The sequence below is a fragment of the Lepidochelys olivacea genome (assembly GCF_965140295.1).
Source record: "Lepidochelys olivacea isolate rLepOli2 genome assembly, chromosome: 2".
Classification (NCBI taxonomy): domain Eukaryota; kingdom Metazoa; phylum Chordata; order Testudines; family Cheloniidae; genus Lepidochelys; species Lepidochelys olivacea.
In genome coordinates, this window is record NC_140412.1 from 62,188,894 (window position 1) to 62,202,593 (window position 13,700).

At 38.7% G+C, this 13,700-nt stretch overlaps 1 protein-coding gene across 4 annotated transcripts in view; it reads right to left on the minus strand.

Annotated features, from left to right (window-relative positions):
• The window catches only part of SGK3 (serum/glucocorticoid regulated kinase family member 3), a 50,321-nt gene that overhangs the window by 13,156 nt on the left and 23,465 nt on the right, over window positions 1–13,700 (minus strand). For all 4 annotated transcript variants that reach the window (XM_084620769.1, XM_084620766.1, XM_084620768.1 and 1 more), the window contains 5 exons: window positions 9,054–9,141; window positions 4,498–4,547; window positions 2,340–2,397; window positions 1,375–1,458; window positions 1,162–1,293 (listed from right to left, as the gene is read on the minus strand). In XM_084620769.1, the coding sequence (XP_084476895.1) occupies window positions 1,162–1,293; window positions 1,375–1,458; window positions 2,340–2,397; window positions 4,498–4,547; window positions 9,054–9,141 (412 nt within the window). The remainder of the gene's footprint in view (window positions 1–1,161; window positions 1,294–1,374; window positions 1,459–2,339; window positions 2,398–4,497; window positions 4,548–9,053; window positions 9,142–13,700) is intronic.

The following is a 13,700-nucleotide window of genomic DNA, read 5'->3' on the forward strand; positions in this document are numbered from 1 at the left end:
TCAACATGAAATTCGGTTTGCCACCATGCTGCCCATTCACTGAGTTTGTCTGGGTCTCTCTGGTCATGACTAACCTAAATAACTTTGTCTCATCTGCAAGTTTTGCAGCCTCACTCCTCACCACTTTCCAAATTATTAATATGTTGACCTATACAGGACCTAGAACAGAACCTTGAGGCACCCCACTGCTAGCTTTTTGCCATGATGAAAACCAACCGTTTACACTCAATTCTTTTCTTAATCCTCTCTCCTCCAACCCCAAGCCAGTTTTTTTATTTTGCCTCTGATCCCATGACTACTTTCCTTCTTTAGCAGCCTTTTGTGCAGAACCTTGTCAAAAGCATTTTGGAAATCTAAATTATGTCAACTGATTCTCTTTTATCTAGTACTTTATTGATATGTTCAAAATATTCTAAGAGATTAGTGAGATATGATTTTTCTTTAAAGGAAGTGCACTGGTCAGACGCTATGCTATCATGATTTTCCAGGTGTTTTGTAATTCTGTTTTAAAATAGTAATTTCAACCAAATTTCCAGGTAAAGATGTGAAGTTTAATGGTTTAGAATTCATCATATTACTCCTAGAGATGTTTTAAAATAGTAATATTTGCTACCCTCCAATCCTCTGGAGCAGTGGCTGTTAAGGAGATATTGTGTACTTTTATCATCAGCTCAGCCTATTCAGACTTGAGCTCCTCCAGAACTCTTGGGTGTATGTTATCTGGGCCTAGTGACTTACTGCTTGTTAAATAATCAATTTACTCCAGCATGTCTTATTAAAATTTATAGATTTCATCCATCTCTTTCACAAGTTCTTCCTCAAGTTACTTATGGTCTCCTCAGCTTCAGTGTTGGTGCTCAGAGTAAGCTATGCTGCAGACAACAAGGCTGTTTAAGAATTGTGTATTAAGGTTTATATTGAGAGTTGCATAAAAATGAGTTTTACAAGAAAGGAAGAAACTCTTCAATAGTTGCAAATAAGTTTTGAATGCAAGTCTACAGCAACATCTTGAAAGCTGTAACTGGTAGGTAAAATCAATAGGATTTTAATTTACTTACAGAAATATTAAAATCAGCACATTTTACAGTGGATGATTTTTATTTTTTCTGTAAATTAGCCTAAGAGGAGACAAAAACCTAAAGAAATATGAAAACTACTTACCTCCCCTCCATTAACAAAATCCAGAACAAAGTAAAGCTTTTCTGTTGTTTGGAATGAGAAATGTAATCCAACCAAAAATGGATGTTTCAAATTTTTCAACAGTACATTACGTTCAGCCATAATATGTTTTTGCTGCAAGGAAGTGAAAGGTCAATAAGTAAATAGGAACAATTTTGTAATTGAAGGGGAAAAGAAAAACGCATTTCCCCTCACCTCTTTCCTGTTGAGAACAACTTTTTTCTGCAATACTTTAACTGCATAAAATTTCCCATCCAGTTTTCGTTTTGCAAGAAGAACCTGTGAAATTTAAGATGAGAGAGGAGACATGGTTAGCGTAGTTCTCATTCTGATATTAAAGAGTATCTGGAGAAACATGATTAATACGATTACTTCACTGTACAATTTCTTGGTCCTTAAAATAGTTCACAATTATTACCAGTATCACCAGCAAAAGGAGACTGACCAGAATATGGAATCTAAGATCTTGCACAGTTTCTGCTGAACTGTAATGTCACAACGGAGAGCTCATGCAGGGCCAAATTATGGCATAGGCACTACAGGTCCATGCCTAGGGCCCCAGCTCCTGGAGTGGAGGAGGGCGGAATCTTGTCTCTTTTTAAAATATATGTTTCTAGTCTTCATGGTTGTGGTGAAATGCTTGGAAGTAGGACTAAAGAGCCTCAAACACTAGCGCCGAGATGGGTGAACTGCTCCATCTATCTTAATAGGGTATTGCCACAAAGACCCACTGCTCTGGGCAGCCCAGCCAACACCACCCCAAACAAAGAACTGGGTGTGTGGCAGTAGTTGAGTGAGCCCAGCACGCCCACCCAGCAGATGATGCAGCAGCAGGAGTGCAAGTACTGAGGTGCCTCCCTGCTGCCACCCTTGCCTCTCTGTGGGGAAGAAGGACCCCTACTGCTCCAATGACAGGGAAAACCCTGCTGCTGCTCTTGGTCAGGAGTTGAGGGGGTCCCATGCCACTGCTACTCCAGATGGAAGGGACAGTGCCATGGTATGAAGTGGGGCTGTAAGGGTGGAGCCACAGGGGCCTTGTGTCCGTGGGCCCCAGGTTGCCTTAATCCAGCCCTGAACTTGTGAGTACCACTTCCCAGTGTTCCCCAAATTTAGTGCCAGTGTGCAGTTCAGTCAGGATGAGAAACAGTAAGAAAGCTCACCTTGCCAAAGCTGCCTTTCCCAATAACTTTCAAGAAGTCGAAGTCCGTTGGTTTAGCGCTGAAAGCGATTTAGAAAGGAGGAAGGTTACTTGGTGTAGAAAATATCAACTTCACAATTTTACACAGTGCTCAGAATTATATTTAAACAAGTGCTTGAACCGCAAACGAAGTGCTGATGTGAGCCACTATTTCCCTGCACATCATGTCCCACTTAAGGCCTTCTAGTAGCATGGAGGTTCCCCATACCAGCTCCTTTTTTATGGCCTGCAATCAAACCCTTCCCTCTTTTCACTTCCTATTTTCTGCCAGGGAAACACAATATAACTGTTAGTGTTACAATTTAAATAAAAATAAAATTGACAAAACAGACTCAGCTCCACACTTCTCTGCTCTTTGTTCTTTTCTCCTCCTCCCCACATCTCTCGTGTTCATTCTAGTCCTTTTTTCTTTTTTTAAGTCTAGGTTTTCCCCTCATACCTCCTACTTTCCTCCTGGGGCACCCCCTGCTTGAAAAAGGCCGTTTGTTCCTTGTCCTTCCTCCATTCTCAAGTCTCCCCTTTTTCCCACCCCTCCCCCATTCTGTTCTTTACATTCCATTTTTTGACATCTCTTCCTCTTCCTTTGTCTTGTTCTATAGTCTGCCTCACTGTCCATCTACCTTTCCTCGCTGTTTTCTATTCCTCAAATTTGTCCTCCTATTCTCTGGCCTCTGCACTTCCTCCCCTCACTGTCCACCCTACTTTCTTCCTATGACTCCCTGTCTTTCCCTTCCTTCACTCTGGGAGGTACACGTATTCCGAGGCATTTGGCATTCAGGTGCCACTCTATCTCTTGGCCTTCCAACCTTCCTTCTTCACATGGCTTGTGCCCTCCAATTCGACAATTACAAGGACCACCATCCACTCTCTATTTGTTGTCCTTTTATTGACTGCACTACCAAAGAGGATTTGGGGCACAATATATAAAGCCCCACACTCTCTCCCAGTGGCGCAGTACTATCAATGAGGAGAATAGCAAACACCCTAAGCAAGAAATTAGAAGAAAGGCAAAAAGGATGAGGGAGTCAGGAGACCCAGCAATGAGAATAGGAGCCACACAGAATGTGTCAGAAGGAGAGGAAAGACATACTGATTGCATGAGCCAGTTTTTCATATCAACATAATATAATTCCTTATATTGTACTGTAGAAGTTTGACATTAACACAAGTTTACACTAACAGAAAATAGATTAACCAGGTTGACTTGTTTTGATCTACATAGTGGTTTTACATGTATCTTCAGACCAAAATCTGTTCTTCTTGAGTAATGAAGAAACAGCCCTTTTGCTCTCTAGGCTAAGAGAAGCTGGGCAATTAAGATAAGCCATGGATAGACTCCAAACCAAATTCTTTTAGTGAAGGAAGAATGGGAAAAGCAACAATTGCAAATCAGGGCCTAAAAAAACAGAAAGGGAGACAATGGGGCTCCTCAGGGCTGTGTGAAGGTTGCTATGGACAAATTCTGTCCCCACAACTCTTCCCTCAGTCATATAATAGGGGGGATGGAACAAACTGCAATTCTGTACAAGAGTTGGGGTTTGAACTTTGTTTGCCGGGGTATATTTTAAAACTGCTGCCATGGAGTTGCAAGGAGGAGCATTTATCTTGCCTGCATAATATCATCATCTGCTCCACTCATGTTTGAAACTTAGTAAGTTACAAAACCAGTTAGATAAGAGAAGTGGGGGGGGGGGAGAAGGACGAAGAATAGGAAGAAAAATCTGTAAGGGGGTCTGCCTCTTCAGGATTGCAGCAACCCTGCTAGTAGTGCTCTGAAGTGGAAAGTGGAGGCATGTCATTTGCATATTTCAAAGATACTCTCTCCCACCCCAAGAGCATTTATATATTCTTTCTATTGTTTAAATGAAACTATTTATGTAGACATCACTACACATCTCAGATTTGTTTGGGGGTACACTACTGGTAAAGAATCTGCTGATTATGCTAAAATCACACAGCATACAACTAATGTGCATGATAATATTTACTTAATGCCGAGTTAGAACCTTTGCTTCCTCTCAAGTTGCACAAAGTAGCAAATAAAGGCACGTATCTGGAGAACATTTCATATAGTTAGCAATTAAAGTCTAACTTTTGGTTTATATTTAACTAAAACCTACTGAGGATTTCCAGATGGTCCCAGGTTGATATTCTGTGAGGTAGAGTTTAGCTGTAGGAAGGAAAAAAAAAAAAAAAAAAAAAACAAGCCTCAGATCAGATTAGATTTGTTTACCCATTAAAAGGAAATCCCATCTATTATCCTTCAGCTAATACTCATTGCAAAATATTCAATTAGCTCAAACCATCTCTACATTTATATTTCTTATTATTTTCTATGTAGTATTTTTAAAAATACATTTATAAAAGCACCCAATCTAGATGCTAAGTTAAAGTATCAGAAGAGTTAATAGGAAGGTTTATACAGACAGTGTAAAAGTATAAAAAGTAATACAGATGGCAAGGTTACAAACAAAATTTTAAGTCTCAGCCCTTTTAACAAGTAACTTAATGTCCAAAATTTAACCCATTTTGAAATTGTTTTATTCCAGGAATATTCTCCGGATGTTTATTTAAATTTTTTAATCCACCACACTCTTGCCAATATATTATCAAAATAAACACTGCTTATGCAGGACCAGTTAAAGATATTGTGTTAAAAGGCTGTTGCCAACCTTTGATAATCTGACACACAAGGTTAATTATTCCAATTCCAGTAACTGCAGGGATGTTGCCAATGCTGGTACACACCCACACACAGAGCATATAAATTACAGGGAGAGGGAGAAGCTCTTCCCATCTCCAATCTCTTCCCTCAAATTTGTTTGCTCTCATCTTTATTCAAAATCAAGAAAAGCTTGGGTACTGACTAGAGGAAAATCCTACTTAGTTTGTGACAAGTTTTGGTTGGCGGGGGAGGGGAGGAAGCTAACAGTGAGTCACAAAAATCAGAGGTACTGTAGGAATGGAGAAATCCAGATGACGACTCTGGAAATAATTACAATCCAGCACTGAATTATACAAATAAGAATTAATTATACATTTTAGTGAACAAATTTTTTATGCAAACTAATGCCATTTTTATGTATTAACATTTTTCAAAAAGCTGCTACATACTTTATATTTATTTTTGAGAGCTATTTTCTTACTTATTTATTGGTCAGGTTCATATAGTAAGCAACTAGTTACTGGAGAGCTTTTATTTCTACCACAGGCTTGGCCCAAATTACTCTGAATTAAATACCTTTAAAATTTGGTTTTTGTTGTAAGCATGACCAGTCAGTATGGTCATACAGCAATTTCCAGGCTTTCCACAACAAATGGCTTTAAACTAAATTATGATGCTTGAAACTTGCTTCAAGGAAGCAAAGGGAAAATGCTACACTGAATTATGGTACATGATTAAGAAAACTTTCTACAGATACATTAGAAGCAAGAGAAAGACCAAGGATAGGGAAGGACCATTACTGAATGAAGAGAGAAAAAACAGAAAATGTGGAAATCGCAGAAATGCTAAATGACTTTTTTATTTCAGTTTTCACCAAAAGTTTGCAATTGCATATCTACCTTAATGAATGCCAGTGAAAATGAGGTAGGATTAGAGTCTAAAATAGGGAAAGAACACGTTAAAAATTACTTAGACATATTAGAAGTCTTCAAGTCACCAGGGACTGATGAAATACATCCTAGAATACTCAAGGAGCTGACTGAGGAGCTATCTGAATCATTAGCTATTATATTATCTTCAAAAAGTCATGAAAGACAGATGAGATCCCAGAGGACTGGGAAAGGGCAAATATAGTGTTAAAGGGGAATAAAGACAACCCAGGGAATTACAGACCAGTCAGCTTAACTTCAGTCCCCAGAAAGATAATGGAGCAAATAATTAAACAATCAATTTGCAAACACCTAGAAGATAAAAAGGTGATAAGTAAGAGTCAGCACTGATTTGTCAAGAACAAACCAAGTAAAACCAACCTAATCACTTTCTTTGACAGGGTAACAAGCCTTGTGGATGGGGGTGGGGTGGAGAAGTAGATGTGGTATATCTTGCCTTGAGTAAGGCTTTTGATACAGTCTTGTTTGACCTTCTCAGAAACAAACTAGGGAAATACAACCTATTATAAGGTGGGTGCATAACTGGTTGGAAACCTGTTCCCAGAGAGTAATCATCTGTGGTTCACAGTCAAGCTGGCAGGGCATATCAAGTGGGTCCGGTTCTGGTCTATATCTTCATCAGTGATTTAGATAATGGCATAGAGAGTATACTTATAAAGTTTGTGGATGACAACAAGCTGGGAGAGGTTGCAAATGCTTTGGAGGACAGGATTAAAGTTCAAAGTCATCTGGACACACTGGAAAATAGTCTGAAGTAAATAGGATGAAATTCAATAAGGATAAGTGCAAAGTATTCTACTTAGAAAGGAACAATCCGTTGCACACATACAAAATGGGAAATGACTGCTTAGGAAGGCGTACTGCAGAAAGGGATTTGGGGGTCATATTGGATCACAAGTTAAATATGAGTCAAGGGTGTAACACTGTTCCAAAAAAAGCAAATATCACTCTGGGATGTATTAGCAGGAATGTTGTAAACAAGACAAGAATTAATTCTTCTGCTCTACTCTGCACTAATTAGGCCTCAACTGAGGTACTGTGTTCAGTTCTGGGTGCCACATTTCAGAAAACATGTGAACAAATTGAACAAAGTCCAGAGAAGAGAAATAGAAATGATTCAAGGTCTAGAAAACAACCTATGAGGGAAGATTGAAAAAATCTGATTTGTTTAGTCTGGAGAAGAGAAGACTGAGAGGGGACATGATAACAGTTTTCAAGTATGTAAAAGGTTGTTACAAGGAGTAGGGAGAAAAATAGTTCTCTTTAACCTCTGTGGACAGCACAAGAAGCAATGAGCTTAAACTGAAGTCAGGGCAGTTTAGGTTGGATGTTAGGAAAAACTTCTTGTCAGGGTGATAAAACACTGGAATAAGTTGCCTAGGGAGGTTGTGGAATCTCCATCGTTGGAGATTTTTAAGAGCAGTTTAGACAAACACCTGTCAGGAATGTTCTAGCTAATACTTAGTCCTGCCTTGAGTGCAGGGCACTGGACTAGAAGATCTCTCAAGGTCCCTTCCAGTCTTACCATTCTATGATTAAATACATACATATAATGAGAAAGTGCTGCAGGACACTTCCCTAAAAGAGCGTTGCAGGAAGTCACATTTTTACTACAGATATATTCTGATCAATTTTCCCAATTTTTTTAAATTTACGGAACATCTGAACCATGACAGAGCAGAAGAATGTTAACTAGGAATATGATGAACATTTAAGGAGAAAAAAAAAGATATTCCATTTATGATTAGTGCCCATTACTGTATTTTATGATGGATGGAAAATTAAGTTGAAAACATACATCCATTATTGAGATTTTAAGTTACATTTGTCACCACAACTTTTATTGATCTTAAGATTTCTATTAAAAAGTCTAAGAAATTAAAAAATGGAAGCCCTCATTTCTATTGAGAAATGTAATGAAGTGCCATTGTACATTTAATTAATTCCTCTACCTCCAAAGAGGTGAAAGGTAGAGAGTCTAAAATTAAGGAACAGTGTAGAAACAAATATTATACAAGATTTGTAGATACAGAAGACTCAGTAACTTTAAATGTGTGGCACTGAAAACGACATCAGGAAATTGATCTTATCAATTAGGGCCCAGGAAAGCTTATTAATTAATGCACAATAGTAGCTTCAGTACCCAGAGAAGTGTATTGGAAAAAACTGACTTTTGTGGGAGTTGAAGCAGGCCGAAAAATGTTAAATAACTTTTGCATGCAAAGAATCCTTTACTACTAGGACATGAGAGAGACAGAATGGATTAAAATAATTTAATTATTCTATTATTCTACTCAGCAAGACAATTTTTTTTCTACCAATTCTTAAAGCAGGACATTGTAACTAGAAGTTCTTAAGACAGAGGCTCCTAAATGGATTTTGAGAGACTTAGTACAATTCTAAACCCAATATAGTGGCTTTAGAATCACAGAATATCAGGGTTGGAAGGGACCTCAGGAGGTCATCTAGTCCAACCCCCTGCTCAAAGCAGGAGCAATCCCCAACTAAATCATCCCAGCCATGGCTTTGTCAAGCCTGATCTTAAATGTCTTAGTAAGAGACTGAGGTTTGAAACCTCGCAGTGTAAAAGGTGAACTGTGAACCAAAGTTAATTTTTCTTTGAGCTACCATAAAAAATGGCTTCAAATATTTTTCAAGTTCGATTCTCCTTTTTTTTTTTTTTTTTAGTTATTAAGCATTTAAATATCTGATCCTCCTATCTTTCTCTTTCCTGGATGTCTCTGGCAAGGTCTTTGGAGGACCTAAACAGTGATGTCACGTGAACTGTAACCTGAGCCACAGCTCTTCCAGCCCCTAACAAATGGGGAAAACAGATTGTTAACACTTGTCATATCTAACAATCATGTCCACCCTTCTTGGTGGTACTTGTCTTTGCAGTTCATACTTTGGGGAAAAACTGAGTAACCTTATTGGAAAGGAACAGGGAGAACAACTTATTTTGTTGAAAGTTACAATAAGTATGAAATTGACCTCATGTAGTTACAGTTTGTTCAAAAGTGCAGGATTACTGTTCTCCTACTCCATTCTAGCTGACTGTTACCTTTGGATTGCTCCTTTCATCCTCATCTTCAGATGGATCTGACTGATGCTTTGGGTTGTCCATCTGAAGAAATGCTCTGACGTCTGGGCTAAAAATATAATTAAACCTATTAGGACATTAGTAACTTAAATGCATTTGCAACTCATTACTACTGAAGTAGAATTTTCTTCACATTCACCATCATATTATGCACCTGGTAAATAACAAAAACCCTTCCAACAAACTGGTTTTATGGGGACTTGTAATGCAGGTAGTTCACTCTCTACATCTACACTACAAGATACAGGTACAATTCCCAGCTCATATTTGTGCTAGCTCTCATCAGTGCCAGCACACCAAAAATAGAACAGCTGGGGGTAGCATGGGCAGTGGCAGCACGGGTTAGCTGTGCTGAATACATACCCACAGGATTCAGGCGGGTTTGTACTCTGCACAGGTAGCCCCGTGCTACGGCTACCCATGCTACTATTGCTATGCTACTATTTTTAGTGCACTAGCTCAGATGAGAGGTAGCACAGGTATGTCTAAGAACAGAATAACAGCCATATGGGGTCAGATCATTGGACCATCTAGCCCAGTAACCTCTTTTCTGACAGTGGCCAATACCAGGTGCTTCAGAGGGAATGAACAGAACAGGTAATCATCAGGTGATCTATACCATGTCACCCATTCCCAGCTTCTGGCAAACAGAGGCTAGGGACACTTCACAGCATGGTTTTGCATCCCTGCCTATCCTGGCTGATAGCCATTGATGTACCTATCCTCCATGAACTTATCTAGTTCTTTTTTGAACCCTATGTGATGTTACACCCTGTATTCTTCATAGAAATATGGTTATGATATTAATATGCATAACTAAGATATACTTTATGCAAGTTGGCTCAAAAAGATATAATTGGAAATGTGATGATTTACTGAATGTGATTATCCCATTTGTATGGATGTATTATTTCTGTATCTAAAGTTAGGGATATTGACTATAACAATTACAATTGTGTGTATATTTGGGAGACACCCACCAGACAACCGGCCTTCACAGCCTTGATGGGCCATTAGGAAGAAACAATACGACTGGGAAGATACTAATCTCTCTTCTTACTGAGAGGCATCCTGGGACATAGCTGTGATACTACAAAGTCAGGTGATAATGTCACCTGATGCAAAATACCACCTTGGACACTGCTGGTACTTTTCCTCTGTAGGGGGATGGGGATCAAACAAAGGTTTCCCGCCTTAGATAAATCCTTTTTAAGGCTGGGGAGGGTGTTGATCTGGCCTCTCCTCCATTTCCTACCCAAGAAGAAGGACTGCTGAAAGAACCTGAAGGGACAAAGGAACTAACCTGAGGGGAAAGGCAGGGGTGAGTCCAGACTGAAACAGGATTCCAGTCTGTAAGAAGGAATAACTGGAACTCTAAGCTACAGAAACTCTGCAACTTACCTAAAATAACATTTAGGGTGAGAAATTACTTCTTGAAACCAGTCTCTTTAAGATCTTAAGCTTAGTATATGTGTTTTGTTTTATTTGCTCAATAATCTGCTTTGTTCCGTTTGCTATCCCTTATAATCACTTAAATCTGCCTTTTATAGTTAATAAATTTGTTTTGTTAATTATTAAACCCAGTTTGTGCAATTTCTAACTCGGGGGGCAAGAAATTGTGCATCTCTCTCTTCACATTGACGGAGAGGATGAATTTTTGTGAGCTTGCGCCAGGCAGATCTTTCTATACAGCGCAAGACAGTCTTATTCTGGGTTTATTCCCCAAAAGGGGTATACACATGAGTGCTCGATGAATCCTCTCACACAGAGCTGACTTCAGAGTGTGTGTGTGTGTGTGTGTGTGTGTGAGAGTGTGAGTGAGAGAGAGAGACAGACAGACAAAGAGGCCGGAGCGCCTAATTTGGCAAAGCAGGGAGAGGGAAGCCAGGCTGGTGGAGCAGAAGGGCTCAGTGAAACCCCAGTACACCAGGTGGCATCCCAGAAAGGGGGGTGGGGAAGGGAGGATCCAACTCATCACACCCTGATATAATCTTGGCCTTCACAACATCCTCTAGCAAAGAGCTCCACAGGTTGACTCTGTGTTGTATGAAGAAATACTTGTTTTAATTGTTTTATTCATTTAAACATTAAATGAATAGTGCTGCCTATTCCTTTAATTTGGTGGCCCCCTAGTTCTTGTGGTATGAGGAGTAAACAACACTTCCTTATTTACTTTCTCTATGCAAACAGGGAAACACACTCCTAGCTCACAGTGTAGATGTAGCCTCTGTTTAACTGAGCATGTACACCAACATATGCAGGATATACAATTTTTCCACTTGCAATGACTTACCATATTAAAAAATAGATGAACATGAAAAGATTGCAGGAGGTGTTCAGTAAGACTATTTCAGCTATGCTAACTGGAACTAAGCTTTCCACTTCCTCCACCAATGTTTGTAATTGGTTGTTATCTCGTGAAATACCACAGGAAACCCAATTTCCTTTCTAACACCTTCAGTATCAGTGTGTCATTTTCAGTTTTCTAAAATTAATGAGAACTTATTACCGTATACAGAATGAACTGACATTATTTGTATTCTAAAGTACTTCCCCCCCCCCCATACATATTGATAGAAATGTGTATTTTAATGACATTTGTTGTTTTGTGCTGGCAAGTCTCAATTTAAAGAAATCCCTGAGCTCAGTAATAGACTGGGGATACTATCTTCATAGACTATCAAGGCAGATTCCATGCTCCACTCAACATTCTGTATTGAATGCAGATAGTCACAGCATTGAATGCATTACATCTGCAGCAAGATTCCATCAGCACTTCCATTTAGTTCCCTCAGCCCTCTTTTAACGAGCTTATAAATTCTACGTCATCTATTTTAGGGTGCATTTTATGTACCTGTGATCAGTTCAGGAGAAATTTGTCCACACGTACGTGTATGTGGGCATCATTTTCATTTTAAAAAGTTTCAAATAAGTTACTGCACATACTATCTATTTGATGTGAGCTTGTTTTAATATGAAGTCTTAGAACACCCTCATTATCGGTTTTATGCCACCCAAAGGTGTGCTTGGCATTTCATACCAGACATGGAACGACCAAGTCCGCACTAGAAAGAATTTATCTTAATGTGCCAATACCTCAATTACCTTTACTGTTTTTGACTACTGAAAACCTGCTACAATGCATTGTAAGTAATTTATATTAACATTACCTATGTATGAATGCATAGCAAATGGTACGTTCTCTTATGTCACAGTGAATCCATATTATGCACTTCCATGGTATTTCACAATTGCTCCAAAGTACTAGTTTTTGTGTTTGTGACCAGAAGTTTAATGGACTCATGAGACATTGTAACAACTCCAGAACTGCTACTGCATGTTATGTATTAGTTAATGTACAAGATTGGGCTAGCTACTGTACAAATATGTAGTAAGACTTCTACAATACATGACTTCATAGACTAATGTTACAAAACAAATACACAAACTACTCATGCCATATGCTTAGACACCTAGATTAACAAAATAAAAAATAAACACTTGATTTAAAAAGGGGACACTGAATATATTTAACATATAATACACTAGCAGAATTTCCCTCTGGATTTTAAAAGAAGGTTAAGGTAGAAATAACTTCAGACTCACTAGCATAAGGGAGCCATCTTCGGATGGAGAGATCCCAAGCACTAACTGTTTCTCCTAGGTTTGTTTTGCATCAGTACTCTGCCTAAATACATTACGTCTAGACACTGGCCTTCTGCTACCTACATGTCAAGCCCAATACCTATGAAAAAACTGTTTTGCAGAAAAAAAAACATTACTTTTACTGCCAATGATGAGACCCCACAGAGTGAAATAAACTCTATTTGAACATGAAGCACAGTGCAAAAGTGGTAAACCAATTTGTGGTGTTTTAGAAAACACAGGCCTGAAGCAGTAAGACTTAGTGGTGTAGAAGATGACAGACCACAGCTATGTGAAAGCAGGAATAACCCAAAGACTGGGATCCTGTGATCTAGTGATGTTATATTTGTTTTTTTCAGTTGATGTTGGAACCATGAGGACCCAATGATTCAATTTCTTTTCTAGAATGACTATTGTTCATGTCTCTCACTGCAGAAATTGGCAGTTTATTTAACATAGAGGACACGGCTATCACAAACGTCATCTAGTGGAGTTATGCTATGTTCTAGTTTTCCTTAAGGAGCTACTAGAATTATTTTAAAACTATGCTAAGCCTTTAATGCATTCTATTTTATGCACTTGATTTTAAGCTGCTTCTTAAAAGAGTGTTCTGATAGACAATTGCATGTATCATCTTTTCAGTAAAGGCCTACAGCTGAGGGGGAGGACAGCCCAACTTAAAGAGCTGCTCAGAGGATTAGGGCTCAACTGTATTAACAAGAGAAGAATTCCTAGCCTCTTATTCTAGATTAGGAATCAGCAAGACAGAAATGTTAGTTCATATTCTCCATCTTTTCCGAAGCTTTTCTGCAAGATACCTATAGTCTGTGGATGAGAGACTATTTAGTCTCTCTAAAATAAAGCAAACAGTAAAAATTTGGAGTCTAAAGCTAATCCACATAGGAACTACCATAACAGGTCAAACCAATGGTCCATCTAGCTCGGAATCCCATCTTTGACAAT